This window comes from Manacus vitellinus, unplaced genomic scaffold (assembly GCF_001715985.3).
Source record: "Manacus vitellinus isolate BGI_N305 unplaced genomic scaffold, ASM171598v3 scaffold_29_pilon, whole genome shotgun sequence".
Lineage (NCBI taxonomy): Eukaryota > Metazoa > Chordata > Aves > Passeriformes > Pipridae > Manacus > Manacus vitellinus.
In genome coordinates this window covers 6,308,255-6,326,680 of record NW_021940207.1, presented here as the reverse complement: position 1 = coordinate 6,326,680, position 18,426 = coordinate 6,308,255, and the positions used below count along the sequence as shown (strand labels likewise).

The following is an 18,426-nucleotide window of genomic DNA, read 5'->3' as shown; positions in this document are numbered from 1 at the left end:
ACTCTCATTCAAATATGTTCTGTATCCATTCAGATGGCATAAATTTTAAAAAAAAAAAGCTCAATGTAATTGAAATCTGACGAGTAAATAAATTCAGAAATTAAAGCAAGTGGAGATTATAGTTGAGGTAACCTTCGTAGGAGCCAATATTAATACTAATGGGAAAAGGTAACATTTTTGGTTGCTGAAAACATTTTTGTTGGTTCATCCTGTCATTCCTTCAGGAATGGGTGGGAAACAATAGGGTTGCTGTGAAATCGAGCAGATGTGATGATGGAGTTTAGGACAGTCCTGATGTGCTGTGTTTGGAGGCAGACAGGAGATAACAGAAAAGGAAAGGGAAGAAAGAGGGGGAAGTGGGAAAGAGATGGAACTGGAGAATTAACATTGAAATTCAAATTTTAATTTGTTTGGGCTTAATAGGCCTAGTTTTAGGAATGGGCACTAGTTGAGGAGGTTACTGTTAGAGAACAGTGGTGCTTGGTGAAGTATGTAAGTTATAAGCAATTATCTTTTAATTAGCCATAGGAATAATAACTTGTTACTGTGAATTATGGTTGGTGTTTACAGTCTTTGTTTTTTCTTCAAATGCTGCTTAAGGCTGCCTTACAGGTAAACTATTTTTAGTAGTATCAAATATCACTGAAGCTTTTAAGCTTCATGAAACTCGATAAGTCGTATTTGTGTGTAATATAAATGTTCTTGATTTCTAGTACAAATGGCAATCACAATGAGGTTACTTATATTGTTGCTTGCTTTAATTGACAAGGCTGTCTCTAAAATATAATCAGGGCAGTCAGATTGTATTGTATGTTGCCCTTTTAAATTCTGTGTCTCGAGTTATGTATGTTGTCTCCTGTCCTTGTCAGTCACTGTTGCATTTTTGTGATGATAATGCCTGGACTGTGCTTTCTTGGAGATTGCTCTTATAGCTTCTCCAGTCATTTTCTTGGATTCTTATTCAAATCATGTTGTCTGTTTTTGTCTCCTCCTACTTGCTTTTCCCAGCCTTCACACAAAGTTAGTTTCCAACTCATCAGGATGAGAACTGCCTTAGACCTTGGATCTTGTTCTTTGTATCATTATTTGTCATCTGGTCAGTTTGACCCGGATGGCAACTCTATTCTCTGTTCCCATGTCTTGTCATGTTGCTTTCTACTGTGTTGCCTCTTAGACATACATTCCCAAATCTTTCCATGTTTTATAAAAACTGAAACTTCTGAAGCTGCTTGTGTTGAATATCCCACGAGGTATATGTGCATTTAATATACTGAAGTTTTAATCTAATGCTTCAGAATGATGCCTTTCCTTCATTGTGTGGATAAAGAACAGTTCCTTTTCTGAAATGTATAGGTAAGTGCATATGTGCACACACCTACCCACCCACTACCTGTGTTTGCATATATGTGCATATGCATGCAAAGTAATTGCACTAATTAAATAATCCATCTCACTTTTCTGTAGAATCATCATCCTATTCATTTAGGCTGTTGTTGAAGAGGCTAATACAGGTGTCATGGAAGGGCTTGGTCACCGATATAGTGTGATTTCTTTTTTAAGAGAGCTGATATCTGATTTTTGTTTGTTTTATTTCTTTTAAGTGTTGAGGTCTATTGACACAGAAAATATGCAGGAAACAATTTTATTTTCTTTAGTGTAAGAAATTATTTTTTCCATATTAAACTGGAGCAATACATACTATGAATTAACCTAGAAATGACATCATCATTCTGGGAAATTTTTGCAATATATTTTTATAGGAAAAAAGAGTGATGTCACAGTGGCAATACTTAAGACATTACTTTTGTGTGAGCAGTTTGCAGCCCACTGCTGCAATAACATATTGAATTAAGAAATAATTTAAAAGTCACTTGGACCTGTAAACAGCATTATGGCTTTTTGGTTTTGTGACAGAGCTAATATTTTGTTCTAAAATAAGGGAAATAATACAGGAAAAGTTATTTCTTTTGAACTTCAAATAGTTTTCGTTGTATTCAAATCCCTTTTTCATTAAAATAAAAATCTGCTTCCGAAAAACTGCTCAGGAAACAGCTGGAGTGAGAATGATTTGAAAATTTTTAACATCTTGAGTAAACAAGGTGGTAGGAAACCAGATGCTACCACAGTCATGTGAACCAGAGCTGCTGTTGAGAAGTAATGCAGACTAATTCCTGCCTCCAAAAGCAAAGATGTGCTCATGTTTCAAGTGACTTGTTTGCTCAGTGACGCTCTTGCCTTCTCTCTCTGTCTTGGATTAAAAACCTTGTTACTTGTTGTGTCTGTTGTTGTTTTAAGCCCTTTCTGGAGGGACTTTCGGCTTAAGCATGACAAACATTTCTTGCTGATCGATGGGGAAGGGAATGGAATGGAAGCAACTTTCTGAATGGGGGGTTTGCACAATTATTGTCCTTTATTTAGTATATTCTGGCCTAACTTTTCAGGTTAGCGTTTTCTTTGGTAGTTACACTCCCCCATTTACTTCCCTTATAAAAAACTTTTAAAATGCTGCATCTTTAGAGTAAAAAACCATTTTGAAAACGTATTCAATGTTAAGATGAATGTTAAGGTTCAGTGTTAAAATACAGTCCCTAAGATTTACTGGTAAAATGGCTTGAACAGCTTTCATGACCTGATAGCAATTTTCATGTTGAAAGTAAATCAAAAGCTCTGCTGCTGAAAAGCATGGGAGGGGTTGTTTTGGTAACAAGAGAATTGTATGTAGAGAAACATAAAACATGCAAGCTATGAAATGAATCAAGTATGTGTGATGAATTGATATGTTCATATGAAAACACTGTCAAGAATATTAAGTGTTCTGTGACACACCAGATTAGTATTATTTCTGGAGATGAAAGTTGTTTTTCCATTTCCAGCTGGTTTGCTGTACCTCATGGACATTTAAAGAAAAAGAGGGGGAAAAAAAGGCATTGAAAACATGCTGTATGCATCACTTATATAACCCACTTATACATGTTTGCTTTCCAGTAGCAGCCAACCATGAAAAACGAGTGTCAGACTAGAATCCATAGATGTTTCTTCTTTCAAATCTGAATGAAATGTGTGATGTAGCACTTCAGTGTAACTTGCATAATACTGGCTTGATTTTCTTCGTTCTGATTAGGTGAAATGTACTTTTGCCCTAACTGACACCTAATTAGTAGACAAATTATGTTTAAAATAAAATTTATCAGTTGTGTACCTGCTTAATGAACACAAAATTCTGAATCACATACAGTGACTGGGTTTATTAACATGTGATTCTCTTATGCAGGACACTGGAAAGATATGGATGTATTTCTCTCCACCCCCTGATGATTCTTCATGATTCACTAAACTTTTCCATATACCAAGTTAAAAATAAACTATAATGTGACTGCTTTTCTCCAATTTTTTAATTATAAAATAGCAGAGACTATAAGATCAGATACAGCTTATCTAGTTTCTTGTCCTACTTGTATCCATGTAATTGAAATGAAGTGGGGCATGGTTTTTTGTGATTGTTTGGTTATCTTTTTCCTGACCACAACTTTATTAATGAAGTTTTATGGATAAAGCATATGGAAGCCTTACTCCCTCCTCCTCGAGCTGGTAGTCTGCTCTCTGCAGTTAGGAAGCTATTTAACATTTGTCTGTATACTCTTGTGTCTTTTTTTGCTGTATAAAGGTGGAATTCAATCAGGGAAGTCATTAAAATAACACTAAATGCACTTCATGAGGAAGGGTCAGTGTTTTAGACAATTTGGACTGAGACTGTGGCGTGATAAACAATCCAAAGAAGGTTTCCTGTCATACTTGTATTATGTCTTCAAAGCACGGATCAAGACTCATTGGAAAAGACAGTTACATTTTCTGCAGCAGTTCTCCAAACCCCAAGGAAAATGTGATTACACAGTAGTTTGATCAGAAAAGACTGAGGGAATGTATGTTGTCTTTCACTAGACAAGGAGTTGCAAGCATCACTGAGGCAGGAAGATGCAAATCTTTAGCAGGTTTCATTATGTTTGGGAGCTGGTAAGTTAGAGTAATTTATCATTTTTGTGGGAGGGAGGGAATGTGACATCAGCCTGTCAAAGTTGTGCTTATAGTGGTTTTCTTTTTTTTTTTTTTTGAGAACATAAGAAACCAAAAAGAGTTTTTAACACTGAGAAAATTTGTGTGTGTCATAAGTTGTGAAATAAATTGTAGTGTGATACTTAGGTGTTTGTGCTTACATTAAGTCTTTTATATTCAGCATGTTCTGATCTCCAAAACAGGCAAAAAATCAAAGTTATTAAATGCCAAATAATAAATGCACAAATGCAGACATCTTCCATTGATCATCTGTCAGTTAAATAATCTGGATTTAACATTTCAAATTTAGTTAATCTATTTAGATTGGTACTAGCTAAAAACACTGAGTAAGTTTAGGGTATTTATGCTGTGCTGACCAGGGAGTTTAAAGGCCCCATTTGAATATTTGTAGCCATTTCACTGTCATGTCTAATTAACCTTGGATTGGACCAAACCATCTGCATGTATAAGACCAAACATCATGTGTAGCACAAAAGTTGTGTGCAGCCCAGGGTGTTACGTAGGGCTGCTGATGTTGGTTTTGAAGCTGATTACCTTTTATTTCTTTTTTTTGATATTACCTCTTTTCCTCATGTACATAGATAAATTCCTAAGGAACAAAGTGCAAAGCAGACTTACAGATACACTTTTCACACAGAGCTGATGTTTGCAATGTAAAATAAGTAACTGCTGAAGGTTCAGGAGAGTGATATTACAAAATGTTCTGTATCTTCAGTATTTAACCTGTTCATTTTTTTTTTTCTGAAAGCTAATTTTCAGTGATGTGTCTCTTATGCCCTTGTAAAGGGGAAGAAGCCATATGTTGCTAGTCTACTTTAGGATATATTGAACTAACAGTGAAATTACAGCATGTATGTTATTTTGATATGTGGACATAGCATATGATAAATTATGTGATTCCATTCCATTTTCATGCACCCCTAGTAGCTGTTAGCCTCCCACTCACTGAATATCTGAACTCTACCTCCCTGGGAAGAGTCCATGCTGTTTTCAATGAGATGTGAAAGCAAATGATCACCACATGTATTATTACTTAGTCTAATCTGCCTTTGCTGGAGATGTGAAGCAGTCAGCCTTCTAAAATTTGTAAAGATGCTATTAACTGTTATTAGGTGATGTTATTTGTTATTAAGTTGATGAAAATGTATATTCCCTTGTCCTACCTGTAGTTTCGTAATCTTATCCAAGATCATAAAGGAAAAACTACTAAGTTCTTGTCATCATTTCCAGCACTGTGACTGCTTTAATTTAGAGTTAACTGATGGCATCATCTTTATTTGATTACTTGTCTTCTAAATTCATGTTCAGCTCAATTGTCAAGATGACAGAGCTGAAGGAAATGCTGAAGCACAACTGGCTTTATTCAGGTGTCTGCAACAGGCTGCAGCTGTTTTTCAGTTTTGATTCCTGACTTTCATTGCCCCATTTCCTGTGCTTTGCTGTCCCTCTCCTTGGGAATATATGTGAGATCATTTGAGCAGTTGAAGCTGCTCAAATGAGATGCTCTGTTAGCAGATGCTCTGTAGAGGTCACCAATACCTGAGCAAGAAATTCCCCTTGTGTACAGGTAAAATAAAAATCTTCAGTGTTCTGATCTCCTAAAACTGCATTTAAAAAAAAATCTTCAGGGACTGAGTCATGGTTTGACTATTAAGTGCTGCAAGCAAAACATCATTCCTAGATATGTTTACTCTTTGACAATAGTACTGCCCATACTTGAAATTTCATTTGAAACTGCAATGTCTTTTTCTTGTCTTGTTCCTTTGTCCTAGGATTATTCCAGTGATGATACAAAACTAGAATACAATGTAGATGCAGCCAATGGTATTGTTATGGAAGGTTATCTGTTTAAGCGAGCCAGCAATGCCTTCAAGACTTGGAACAGGTAATTATTGAGAATCTCTATTTGCTGCTTATAAAGATACTACTTGGTAAGCTGAATTCTGGTCTGACTTAAAATCTGTGTAACTCTCTGATTCCACAGCTTTGACAGAACACTGGGGTGACTCTGTTAATTAAAGTAGAGATGACACTTCAAAGCCATTTTTCCTTGTTTTCTGTCCTAATTGTTTGCAGACCTTTTTTAAGAGTGTACCTTTGTTTGTAAAAGTCCTATGTATGGAAAGTCTACTTTGTTGGGTGCAACCTTGCTTTGTAATTGTGCTTTGGCCTTACTTTGGGGTTGAAACAGAGCAATCCTTGTGATTGCATACAATAAACTCTATGAGTGGATATGCTAGGAAAGTATTAGAAGACAAACTAAATTGGAAGTTGGGTGGCCAGTGGAAACAGGGAAACACAGTCAAGCACTCAAGCTATTTTTCCTGAAAGATAAACAATGTAATTGTTATATTTTACAATTCCTGTCTTGTGCAGTGACTTTTGCTAAGTAGTTTTGATGGTTCTTTTGAAAATTCAAAGTATGTTGTTAGTCATATATTTTTAACAATGTACATTTTACTATTTAAATATTTTTCTCCCTGAATAGGATTTCTTTTGAGTTTCCGAGGGTATATACTTTTCTCATGGAAATGCATATGCTGGAGCATTTATAGCACAGTTGGATACAGTTCTTGAATTTTAAAGATAATTTGTTGTAATACAGAGTTCTTTTTCCTATCTCATGTTCTGCAATTTTTTCAGCAGTGCTTCTGTTTAACTTTTTGCTTTGTTTCAAAGGCCAGTATATGCATTTGGATGTGTGGTCCCTTCCAGTCTTAATTATTCTATACTGTATTGAGCATCTTGGAACACCACAAATCTGTAATAAATTGGGATTGCTTCACTTCAATCTGTAGACTGATGCAAGGGCTATGCTGTCAATAAAACTGTATCTGTATTAGCAAGTCATGGGCAGCTTGTACACAGGATTTTGCTTTGGACTAATTCTGTTCTGGTCCTATGGTCTGATTATTTGTCTGTAATTGTAATGTACCTTCTGGGTTAGTTTCCTACAAGCAGAATTCAGAGTTCTCTGAGACAAATCTGTGAAGCATCAAAGAACGGCGAAGGGAGAAAATGGGGAGATGTGCTTCCAGAGCATATTCCTGGGGTGAAGTAAAACGTTAGTGTGAGAATATGGAGAAAAATCTGCAGTAACAGGGCAGGACATTGTCCTTTATTGGGTTCTTAGTGGGCTGAAAGGTGGAAACACCTTTTTGCCAAGGTGTTTTGTGGGATTAACTGAAGGCAAAACTGACTCTCTCTGAGTTCCTCTTTTGGGTAACAGGAAGGCCTTCCTCTTCAGGGAGGTGACAGGAGGGAGCAGGAGAGGGGTGCTGGAGGATAGTTGGGTAATATTCTCTTTCCACATGGCTCCATATCTAGTAATACTGTGCATGTATCTTACCTTAAAGTGTTTAGAGAGTAGGATTCAATTAAAACTGACTTCTGTATGTTGGAAATTTAAATAGACACAAAGTAAATAAGTTGTAATTAAATCAAGATACACCGTGACATTCCTTCAGATTAAGTTACAGGTTTGAACATACATAATAAGAGTGTACCCAAACAATAAGTTATTTAAGAGAGCCAAGGTAAACAGCTTGGTAATGAGTCAGAGCTACCTACTTTTATTACATAATTGATATTTACTTATAGTTTTTCTCCTGTTTATCACAGGAGTGTTCAATAAAGCAAAACCTTTAACCTTTTTAATATTAGATTCTTGATAATTTATCTCACTGTGATAGACTAGTTGGATGCTTCAGAATAAGAGAATAGGATTGGATATGCTATCTGTAAGCAGTTCAGAAATTGAATCAATGATTTTAATTTTGTATTTCACATATTCACAAACCACTACTAATTGTTATGAAACTACTACTGTCATACATAAAATATGCATTTAAGACCCTCATGAAGACAACTTTTAGTTTCTGAATCTAGCCCCTCCATTTTTTTCGATGTTTTAATAAAAATAGAGAGGTATTTTTGTGTTATTTTTATTTCTGAATACATTTGTAATTGCTTGTTATATTGTAGGCACTGGAATGGTCACTGCCATTTTCCACTGCCTGTTTCCCCTGATGGAATGCTTTACTTATGTAGTGTTGCAGTTTCAGCTGTGGGGAGCTAATACTGATTAAAGTTTACCATATATTAGAGATTAGAATGTTTTTCCAGTCACTAGGTAGAGTACAAGAAAGGACTGTGTCATTGCATTGAACTGTTTTATGTGTAAAAAAATATACAAAATATCAAAGCAGGAAACATTTAGAGAATTATGTATTTTATATGAGGGAATTCTGAGCTGAAGTCAGAGACCCCAAGACACACAAGATACTTTCAATGTTCTTATCAGATTGGTAGTTTGCTGCTTCATTATATGCCCATCTTTGGAAGGTGGGTGGAAAATCAACCAGCTGAAGCAAAACCAGAAGAATTTGCCCAGAAATACAGGAATTTCCTGCTGTTCTGAACCGAGGGCGACAGCACTGATCTTCCTGCTGACTGCTAATTGCACCATCAGTAGTAATATGTATTTAAAATGGAAGCTTCTCTTTTCCCTCTGCTGCTGTCACTTGTTATTTTGTTGGTTGTAGGCCTTTTTTAGAACTCCTTTAAGACCAAATTAAAGGCACCAAAAGCCATTACAATGACCACTGTTAGTGTAAATTTGCAAGTATTAAAAACATAAGGGAAAAGGAAATGGTACAATAGATTTTTGTCTAGGTTTGACACACATCAGTGTGATTCTAGCTGACAGACTAGAGAATTGTGATCCTTCTGTGTCACCTATTGTTCAGTGAATCTATGGACCCTCATAGTGGATTATGAGGGTCCCATATCCTGGAAAAAGCCTTGTTGTTGGGGGAGAAAAAAATCAAAACTGTATAATGCAACCCTTTGAAGGGGGGCAAATGTGTTGTAATGAATGAAAACTTCTTTTGTTTCCCGTCCAAGGTAATGTCTTGCTGGGATGATGAAGCTTCTTCCTAGGGCACCTGGCAGCTTGGGTTTCATAGTCTCAAGATTTTTATTATTTGGGCTTTTGCATCAAGTTTCCTGCTCTTGGAATGGTTCTGCATGACAGAAAACTTTGGCTTGAGAAACAAATAAGTGTTTGAGCAAGTTGCAGAGTAAACCACGAGCTAGCTGCAATTCAGTGTTGCTGTGCTTGGAAAGAGATGGAGATTTTGTAATCTCTTTTTGTTGTGACTAAAGGACAGTGTATAACGTACACGAGTATTTCAGATAATACCATTTAGTGAAATCAGAATTACATCTTTATACTGCTAAGTCTTACAGTAACAACTAGGGAGATATACCTGTGTTTTGAATGTGTGTCTATGTGTTGGTAAATGACATTCCTTATTGTACACCATTTTTCTTAAGGCATCAGGAGCTGGAGTCAGGTGCATTTACTATAGCACAGTAGCTGGAAAGCTGTTTTGGTTCCTAGAAATTCCAGTGAAAAATAAGTTCATATCATGAAGAAAGATATGCGTGAATAAATGTGTGTAGGGAGGAAAGCATTTGTCAAACCACTAGTATGTTCTAAATAGCATTTAGATTGGGTGCATTAAATGTTTTCCTTTTTAATTCTCTTGTATTTTCAGGTCATGCTAATTCTTTGCTTATTTTGCTCATTTTGCATTTTTCATTCCTTCTCCTCCTTTCCCTTATGTTTTAATCCTACCCCATTTTTTCACATGACAGGAAAAAGCCAGATCACATCAGGTACCAACCAGCTTCTTTTATACCTTCCCAATGTTTCTTTGGCACGCAAAAAGCTCTTCATTAACCCTGCATTTAATTTTGATTACTTGCAATGGATGTATAAGTGACTCAGTCTAAGAAAATAACAGAAGGATTCTGCCTGGGATGCCAGCATACCTGCTGCTCAACACTTTTAAAAGAATTAGAAAGATTGAGCTAGTTTTTAGCTAAAAAGGAATTAAAGCAAAGTCTCTGCACTCAAACTTCTGAGCGTACAAATCAGTGTTTTGACTTTTTCCAATTGAAGTTGGTGAGATTTTCTTTTTTCTTATCAACTGCATTGGGAATAGAGATGTACTTTTAAATGTTGTGCATTCTTAGTCACTCTGTTTTACTTGTGTGCTGCTTGCGACAAGAGAAGAAAACTGTTTCCTTTTAAGAATCAATAAGCATGATTCATTGTTTTTATGTAAAACTCAAGTTAAGTTCTATATTTTCAGTATTATTCTGTTCTCTGAAATCAGATTTTTTTTTATAAATTTTACATTATTTTATATTTAACAAATATGGTTTTGAATTGTTTAGATATAAAGGATGGAAAACATTCTGCTTCTAAACACAAACTAAATTTAAGCACTACTGAGACAGTGTAAATTACTTTTAAGATTCCCAAGTATGTTTTCTTCTTCACGATGCTTCTCTACTGTTTTTGACAGAGTGGCACATTTAAAGAAAGTGTGATGATAATCAGTACTTACTGCACACATGTTGCCTAAGGGTTTATGAACATTATTCTTACAACAGAATAGCTGTGGGCTACCCTATAAAAGCACCTTCATTGTCCCTCAGGAGTTCATGGCTGTTACTGCTGCAGGCCCCCAACATTCTGTTTCCTACATAGACTTTATTGATGGTATTTGGTTAATGAGGAATAACTCTGAAAGATTTTGACCTGAATAAAAGTACTATGGCACTGACACCTGGGGGGACAGTCTGCCACTTATATCTTGTCAAGCATACAGTAAATGCATCAGCTCTGATGTCTACTTCAAAGTGTGATCTGCAAGTTATCCTACATTCCAAATTGTTGATCTTGTTCAATAAAAGCTTCTTTTAAAAAATTACCAAAATCTGCAACCTTTTTAGCTGGACTGGAAATTTCTCTTCAACAGGTTTAATTTCTCTGCTAGGAAAAAAAGGGACTGAAATACTTTGAAAACTTCTAGACTAGACTTTGAAGGTGACACAAATTTGTGTTACAATTTGTGTGCTCAGTTGTATCCAGTGGATGAGAGTGGAGCTTATTTACTATAGTAAATCCTGAAATATTTAGCTGTAGAACAAATGAAGCCTTGCATTAACAAAGTTAATTACACTACCTAAGGCCATTATTAGGGATTTGCTCCCTTGCATGTTGTCTTGAGGCAAGGCTGCTTTTTTTTCCCCCCTTTATTACTTAGGCACCACTTTTCATGTTTTTTTGTTTTGTGTTATATTAAAAAAAGAAGAAAAAAGGCACGTGAAAAAAGCCTGAGTTTATTTTCCTTTTCTGGTCTGCTTTTTTTGTTGAGTTTCCTGTTTAAATATTAGCAACAACCTGCCTTATGCAGGGTATGAGGCTTAGTTACTGCATTTGTAAATAGATGATAAAGGTGATACCTTTTCAATAGCAGTGATCAAAACTACTGCTGTTAATAAATTGGAAAAATCAAGGACAACAGGATATCCTGTTGTTGCTTTTTAAATTAAATATATCCGCACAACATTTGAAAAGATTAATTGTTAAAAGGTAGAATCTCATCTGTCTACTAAGCACTAACTTTTCTAACAAATACTAGGTTTTCTGTTTTGAATCTAACATTTTTTGTATATCCTAATTTTCCTTAACAATCTTTGTGCGCTTCTTTCCATGAATGGCTTTTGGTGGTTGAATAAATACATGGAGCCCTCTTGTTACTAACTGTAGTGAACTACAGCTTGAAGCTCAGAAGTCTGTGGAGAATAACAAGATCTGTTGCAATACAATATTTTGTGTATGGTTACCATTCAAACTAATTGGCAGTGCAGGCAAAAATGACGTGTGGTACAAGTGGGGTGTTGGAGATAATTGAGGAATTACGCTGTGGTAAACACAGGTTTGCATTTTAAGCCTGAACAAAACAAAAAGTGTAAAATTCACTGCAGGATGGAATTATTTTTTACGTTCCCTTCATTTTTGTCAGTTCAAAACCAGTGATGATTAGTTAGCTTTTATTTTGTGCATCCCCAGAATATCTAGAAAGGTATGGTTATATCTGGTCCTTTTTTTGTTATATTCAGTGGTCTGATAAAACACCATTGTTAGAGATCTGAGACACTCCTAATTATTTCCCAAATATGAAAGATCTTTTCATTCTCTGCATTGTATCCTATCTGAACAGGGGATAGGGAAGGATACAGTTCAGAGTTTTTAAGCATTACATTATCTTTTGGATTTTAAAGGATGCCTTCATTAAATCTTTTATTTTATATTTTCATTCCAAGCTGAGGCTTAAGTTAAGATCCTACTTAAAAGGTTATCTTGGATTTTTTTAGTTTTTATTTGCAATCTTTTTATTTCAGGATCTAAAATTTTAAGAAATGCCCAATATAGATATTAAACCTGCATGGGATAGCAACACTAGTATTTTTAGTGCCTTAATAAGTTATTTCTTAGTTCTACCCTCAAAAATATTTTGGGAGTAGTTTACATGGTTCAAGTATTTTTGTTATACAAACTATCTGAATTTGTGTTATCAGCTATTTAAAATTGTAGCTTGCTGCTAAAATACATAAGGAAATGTTCTTTGAAATGAAAATGGTTTTTTGTGATAGCTTAACTAATGTTGTCATAACATGAATGTGTTTGTTTAGGACTCAAATTATTTGAACCTTGCTTTCTTTTCTGTTTTGTCTCTGCTTTCCCTTTTTTCCTTCTCACGAAATACTTGCCAAAACTGACTGCAGCATTACTCTCGTGAATTCTTTTATTCAGTCTCTCTGTAGACTGTATGTTTGCACATTTCAGTCCAATAAGCACTGTAAAATCAGTTACATATTCTCTGGATGTCTCTTCATTTGAATAGGCGCTGGTTCTCAATACAAAATAACCAACTTGTGTACCAGAAGAAATTTAAGGTAGGAATCGAAAACTGGCTTGGGATAGTTTGGGGTTTGGGTGATGGTTTTGCCGATAGATTGGGAAAACAGTGCTGACTTTGGCATCCTGCATGATCTTCAACAACCCACTGCTTTTTCTAAATTGGTTTCTCCCTTTGTAAAATGAGACTAATGGCTACACCGACAGATTCTGAGATTCCTGTGCAGTGACTTGTAAGCACATACTTTATTTGCTGTGGGGTTTGTAACCTAGTTAAAGCTTTAAAAGTTGTTGGTCCCAAAAGGCTTGTGCACACTTGCTGGCAGTCAAATATTCCGTGCTGTTCTCTGAGCAGTTGTGTTTAACTCTTTCAGGACTTGCTCCCTCCAGTTACTTACTGGTTCACATACCCAATTTAGCAGCTGGGGAGAGAGGGGGAAAAGAGGCATGAAAGATTTATTATGAAGCAGTCAGGGCTGCTTTGTACATGTATTGACTGACGAAAATGCACAGGGGTTCAGCAGTCAATATCTGCCTTTCTGCTGGTGGGAAGGGGCAGTAGCTGTATATTACAGAAGCAAGTCCAGCTCTGCCCCAAGCTGTAGAAGCCTTTTCAGTCAGCTTTTGGGCCCCTGCTCCTTTGTCTGCTGTTCTAGAATCTGCTTTTGTACCACGTAGCTGTAACTGTTCTTCAGGTTGGAAAAAACTAGAAAACTGTATGGAGACAGTGGGGAAAAAAGAGGAAAGAGCTTATGACAAGTCCTTCCTCTTTACTGCAAACAGACTGGGTTCAGAGCTGTTCCGTGTTTTCTGATGCTGTCAAACCAAGGGGCTTCATTTTTGTGGTTGGAAAGGAAGGAAACAGTTGTGTGTGTGTGAGCACATTTGGTTGGGTTGGGCATTTTCTGTTTGTAAATTCCCATTACCTTTTTTTTTTTTAACTGCACCCTTAAAATGATGATAGCTTAGAATAGGATTCTTATGAATTGAATCAGCTTTCAGCTTCTGGGGTTTTTTTATTTGGCATTTACAGTACTGCTGATAATTTTTCAGATTTTCTTGTGAGTTAATAGCATCTCTTAGAAAGTATCTTTGTACTCCTTTGAATACCGTTGTTTAAATACTGTTGTTTAAATTGAGGGTGTTTAATACTTAGTGAATTGCATTGTAGGCAAAAAGAAATTCTCTCAAGTCTGTATTAAATTTTCATTAAATGTAACTAAACATTAAAATTTATCTAAATATATCCTGCTAGGTATCACCAGATCCACCTGTTTCCAATTTTATTTTTAGGGGAAAAATTTGTGTAAACAGGCAAATAGAATTGAATTATGCATATTTTGGGATTACTAGCAACGATATTATTTTTCCTCTCTGACATTTTTGTTAATTTTTTGTTTCTTAGGATAATCCCACAGTAGTTGTTGAAGACTTGCGGCTCTGCACAGTTAAACACTGTGAAGACATAGAAAGACGTTTCTGTTTTGAGGTGGTTTCTCCAACAAAGTAAGGAGAAGTGATATAGTATGTTTATTTAAAAATAATAATAATTAAAAAAATCATTACATCCAGTTGTCTTAAAATGCAAGACTAACATTTCTCTTGGGATAGATCAAAACAGGAAAACTATCTGAACAATTTTGTTCTCTGAAATTTTGACTAAGAGTAAGTGATGCTGTGAGAAGTGTTCCTGGTATTTAGTTTACTTTTGGCATTAAAATAAACATACATTCTTGTGCTTTTTGCATAAATAGCTTCTGGTGCAGAGCTGTTGCAGCTCAGTAGTAGCTGATACTATCAGCTGCTTAATAAGGTAGAAAATAGGTCTCAATTTCTCCACATTTCTGATTGGTGTAATGAGAGAGAAGCACATTAGTAAGTTCTCTTGGTAATGTTAAATTATATTTCAGAATGCACTAAATGAAACTGCCAAATAAAATTGTTTTTCAGCTCCAACAGTACAGTGCATTGGCTGTATTTGGGGAAGTTTGGCATCCTGCCACAGCAAGGGCAGGACATGGATTCCTCATTAGTGGTTTTGAGATGTGACCATATTTAAGTTTTTGATACGAGGTCAACCTGCTTTTAGGTTTGGATGTCATGTGCACTCCCCACTCCTTACATTTCTCTTCTGAATAGATTTCTGTCCATCCTGATGTTTGCATTCCCAGTTGTGGTTCACTATAGCTTGCATTTTGCTCTTCCTTGTCTGTGCTTTTTCGAGTGTTGGAACAGTTTTATACTTCATGACCTGTTTCCTTTGACTGTTGGTGTGAAAAGTAGTTCATTCTTTGTCAGAGAGCTTTAAATTATTCTCTCTTGATCTCAGTGAATGAAAGTGTGTTTCTAAGGACTGTACTTATATCTTGTGTAACTAGTCAGGGGGGTAAAATGCATATGAGGATATGAAAATGAAAAATTTGGAATAAAAAAAGGAATAGGAAGCTAAGACATTCTCTAGGTTATTTGAAGAGTCATATCTGTGTATTTTAGCATTACCTGCAAATAATTTTGAAGTACAGAGTTTACAACTCACAAAGGCTCAGCCGCTTTGTCATCTCAAAATAAATGGGTATATTAAATGGTGCCTGCTAAACAGTATACTTGTGGGAGTAGCAAGAAAGTTCCTCAGGAGTTTTTAGTGTTGGATGTCAGCTGCTTGGCCACTCTCTCTTACTCTGAGCACTCGTGGTTTGTCACAGGAGCTGCATGCTTCAGGCGGACTCGGAAAAGCTGCGGCAGGCCTGGATTAAGGCTGTTCAGACCAGTATTGCCACAGCATACAGAGAGAAAGGAGATGAATCTGAGGTGAGTTTAAAAATCAACCAAATGACAACCCCCCTTTAGACACTGAAAACTTAAAATAGATAAAACCTCTTTTAATGAGAGGGAAGGAAAAAAAAGAATCCATTATTTGTCTTCCACTGGAAATGCAATGAAATTATGTGTAATCTGTCCTTCATTTCATCTTATTAATGTTATTTTGGCCTATATATTTTTATGAGATTTTTCTGTAGTGTGATTAAAATTCATAGGATACTCCTATATTCAGTTCTGTATTTCTTCCAAAAAGCTAAATATTTTTTCAGTTCTATGGATTTCCTTGGCCTTTAATGCAGTAGTGACTTTTCTTGGATTCTAGTGCACAGTCAGTATCTGTGGGACTTCTGTTACTTTAATTTAGTATGTCTCTTTTTATTGGTTTGTTTGGGTTTTTTTTTTCTTTTAGAAACAGGAAAAGAAATCATCCCCTTCCACTGGAAGCCTAGAATCTGGGAGTGAGTCAAAAGAGAAGTTGTTAAAGGGAGAGAGTGCTCTGCAGCGAGTTCAGTGTATTCCTGGTAATGCTGCCTGCTGTGACTGTGGTTTGGCAGATCCTCGCTGGGCCAGTATCAACCTCGGAATCACACTGTGCATCGAGTGCTCTGGGATACACAGGTTGGGGAACTCTTCAGAACTGTGTTTGATTTGTGCATTGACTTAATTAGGAAGGGTGGTGTTTGCCTCTTCAAATGTAAGTGGAAGCAAAATTAGGGACCCCTGTTTGTAAACACAATATAGGTAACTGCTTTCTCTGCATAAATTAATGTTCAATCTGTCTAAGATATAGCATAGTAGTTACAGGTTAATTTTTTTTTCATGCTGTTTAGGAGCTTGGGAGTCCATTTTTCAAAAGTAAGATCTTTAACGTTGGATTCATGGGAACCTGAACTCCTAAAGGTATGATAGTATTTTTGAAAGAGTTTTCTGTTTGGTACTTATATTGTTGTTCTAAAGCCTCTATATCAGAAAATTCAGTGCAGGAAACACTGGAATTTGTACCCAGTAGATGTCCTACACTTCTGAGTAGAAAATGTTTATAGTTGTGTGTTGTTTTATTTTAATTCACAGTTTTTATAATCCCCGCTGTAGCAGGAGTCATTTGTGTTACAAACTTGCAAGTCAGAAAAATTTACACCACCTTCAGGTTCGCAAGTGCACTCTGAGTACCAAGTTTTATCTGATATTTTCAACATCTAAAAAAGGCAAATCTATTTACAGACCAATAGTGTCTTGTAGCAAGCTGAAATGTTTTGCAAGTGGTGTATCAGCCTAAAGCATAATCGTACTTGAAAATTTGAATGCCAGCTCTTAACAGTGAGATCCTACTGGCTTATGGGATATCACTCATGCAACTGCTTGTGTGCTATTTGTATGCCAGACTTCCAGCTTGAAAGATGGCTATGAAAGTCATGTGAGTCTGCAATACTGACATAGGAACTCGTGCACGGGTGCATGTGTGCAGCTGGATAACTGATGCAAAGCGTTTGTTTCTAGCTGTGATGTTCTGGCACCTGGGTATTGCTTCTCTGTTCTGAACTATCAAAAGACAGTGTGAGTAGTGGTGTTTCATTTGTGGTTTGACATTAAGTTATTTTAATATCAGTGTGTTCATGCTAAGAAAACAAACAAACAACCCACCCCCCAAAAAAAAAAACCTTGGACCCCTTGTACTATTTATGTAAATACCAGAGCAAAGTATTTTACCTGGTATTAGAAGCAAGAAGTCTGCTCATTGCCATCAATAGGGCCAAATTCTCCTTTCAGTGCTATCTGCAGGCTGGGTTTTGTATTTGTTCTTTTTCTATAGTCGTATCAGATTATGGTTTAGCAAAACTGTCCATTGGATAGGATGGAGTAGAATTCATTAAATTGTCGGTTGTTGATGGGGTAAGAACAGCTCCTGGCAAAGCTGGTGGGAAAGAGCACCTTTGTTAATGAGACCTGCAGGTGTCATTCTGGTGGTTGTTTCAGCAATCCTCTTTCAGTAGGGAATGGCAATTTATTAGAGTGGACTGTGTTTTTTGCTCTCTTACTCAGGATTTGGTGTCTCTGTTAATTGACTGTTTCATTATCATGATGCAAACCCATGCTTATTTCTGTAAGTGTACTTTTACCAGGGAAAAATATTGTAAAAATAGGCTGAGTGAGGTTAAAAACAACTAAATAGGTAGATAAAACCTATTACAACTATATTTGAATTTATTTATTTTGCTTTATAGCTTATGTGTGAATTGGGAAATGATGTTATAAATAGAATATATGAAGCGAAGTTGGAAAAAGTGGGAATAAAGAAGCCTCAATCTGGAAGCCAAAGGTAGTATTTTACTAGCAGTGCCTGTTACTTCCTTTTCTTGTTGCTTCCTTCAGCCTCTGGCTTTAAAACATGCTGCCAGTTAACTGTGTAACACTCCTTTGGTGTACTCTTTGTTTACCTGTATCACCAGGATGTTTTACTCTCTCCCTTTTCTCACTCTGTCTTTATTGGGTATTCCCTCTGTTGGTCCCTTTCTGCTTCTCCTGTTCACTTGTTCTTTTTCTGATCTCACTCCCTCCTTTTGATGACAGCTCTGTAGCATCAAAGCGGGCATGTGGATTTTGTTTCCTCTCTTCTTGGTACCAGCTCAGCCAGCCAGTACTCCTGAGTGCTCCTGGAAGGAGCCTCTGGCTGTGCCTTTGTTTACAGTGACTTTGTTCTTGAGTTTGACTTTTGTTCCCTGATCCCCCAGAATGTTCTCTTTTTCCTGCCTACATTG

General features: G+C 36.3%; 1 protein-coding gene across 6 annotated transcripts in view; it reads left to right on the top strand.

The window, feature by feature from the left end:
* The window catches only part of ACAP2 (ArfGAP with coiled-coil, ankyrin repeat and PH domains 2), a 63,607-nt gene that overhangs the window by 31,696 nt on the left and 13,485 nt on the right, over positions 1-18,426 (top strand). For 3 of the 6 annotated variants that reach the window (XM_029960754.1, XM_029960752.1, XM_029960751.1), the window contains exons 10-17: positions 601-612; positions 5,844-5,956; positions 12,837-12,888; positions 14,256-14,356; positions 15,553-15,658; positions 16,080-16,288; positions 16,501-16,570; positions 17,893-17,987. In XM_029960754.1, the coding sequence (XP_029816614.1) occupies positions 601-612; positions 5,844-5,956; positions 12,837-12,888; positions 14,256-14,356; positions 15,553-15,658; positions 16,080-16,288; positions 16,501-16,570; positions 17,893-17,987 (758 nt within the window). The remainder of the gene's footprint in view (positions 1-600; positions 613-5,843; positions 5,957-12,836; positions 12,889-14,255; positions 14,357-15,552; positions 15,659-16,079; positions 16,289-16,500; positions 16,571-17,892; positions 17,988-18,426) is intronic. The other 3 variants (XM_018074960.3, XM_029960755.1, XM_029960753.1) reach the window with 1 other exon arrangement.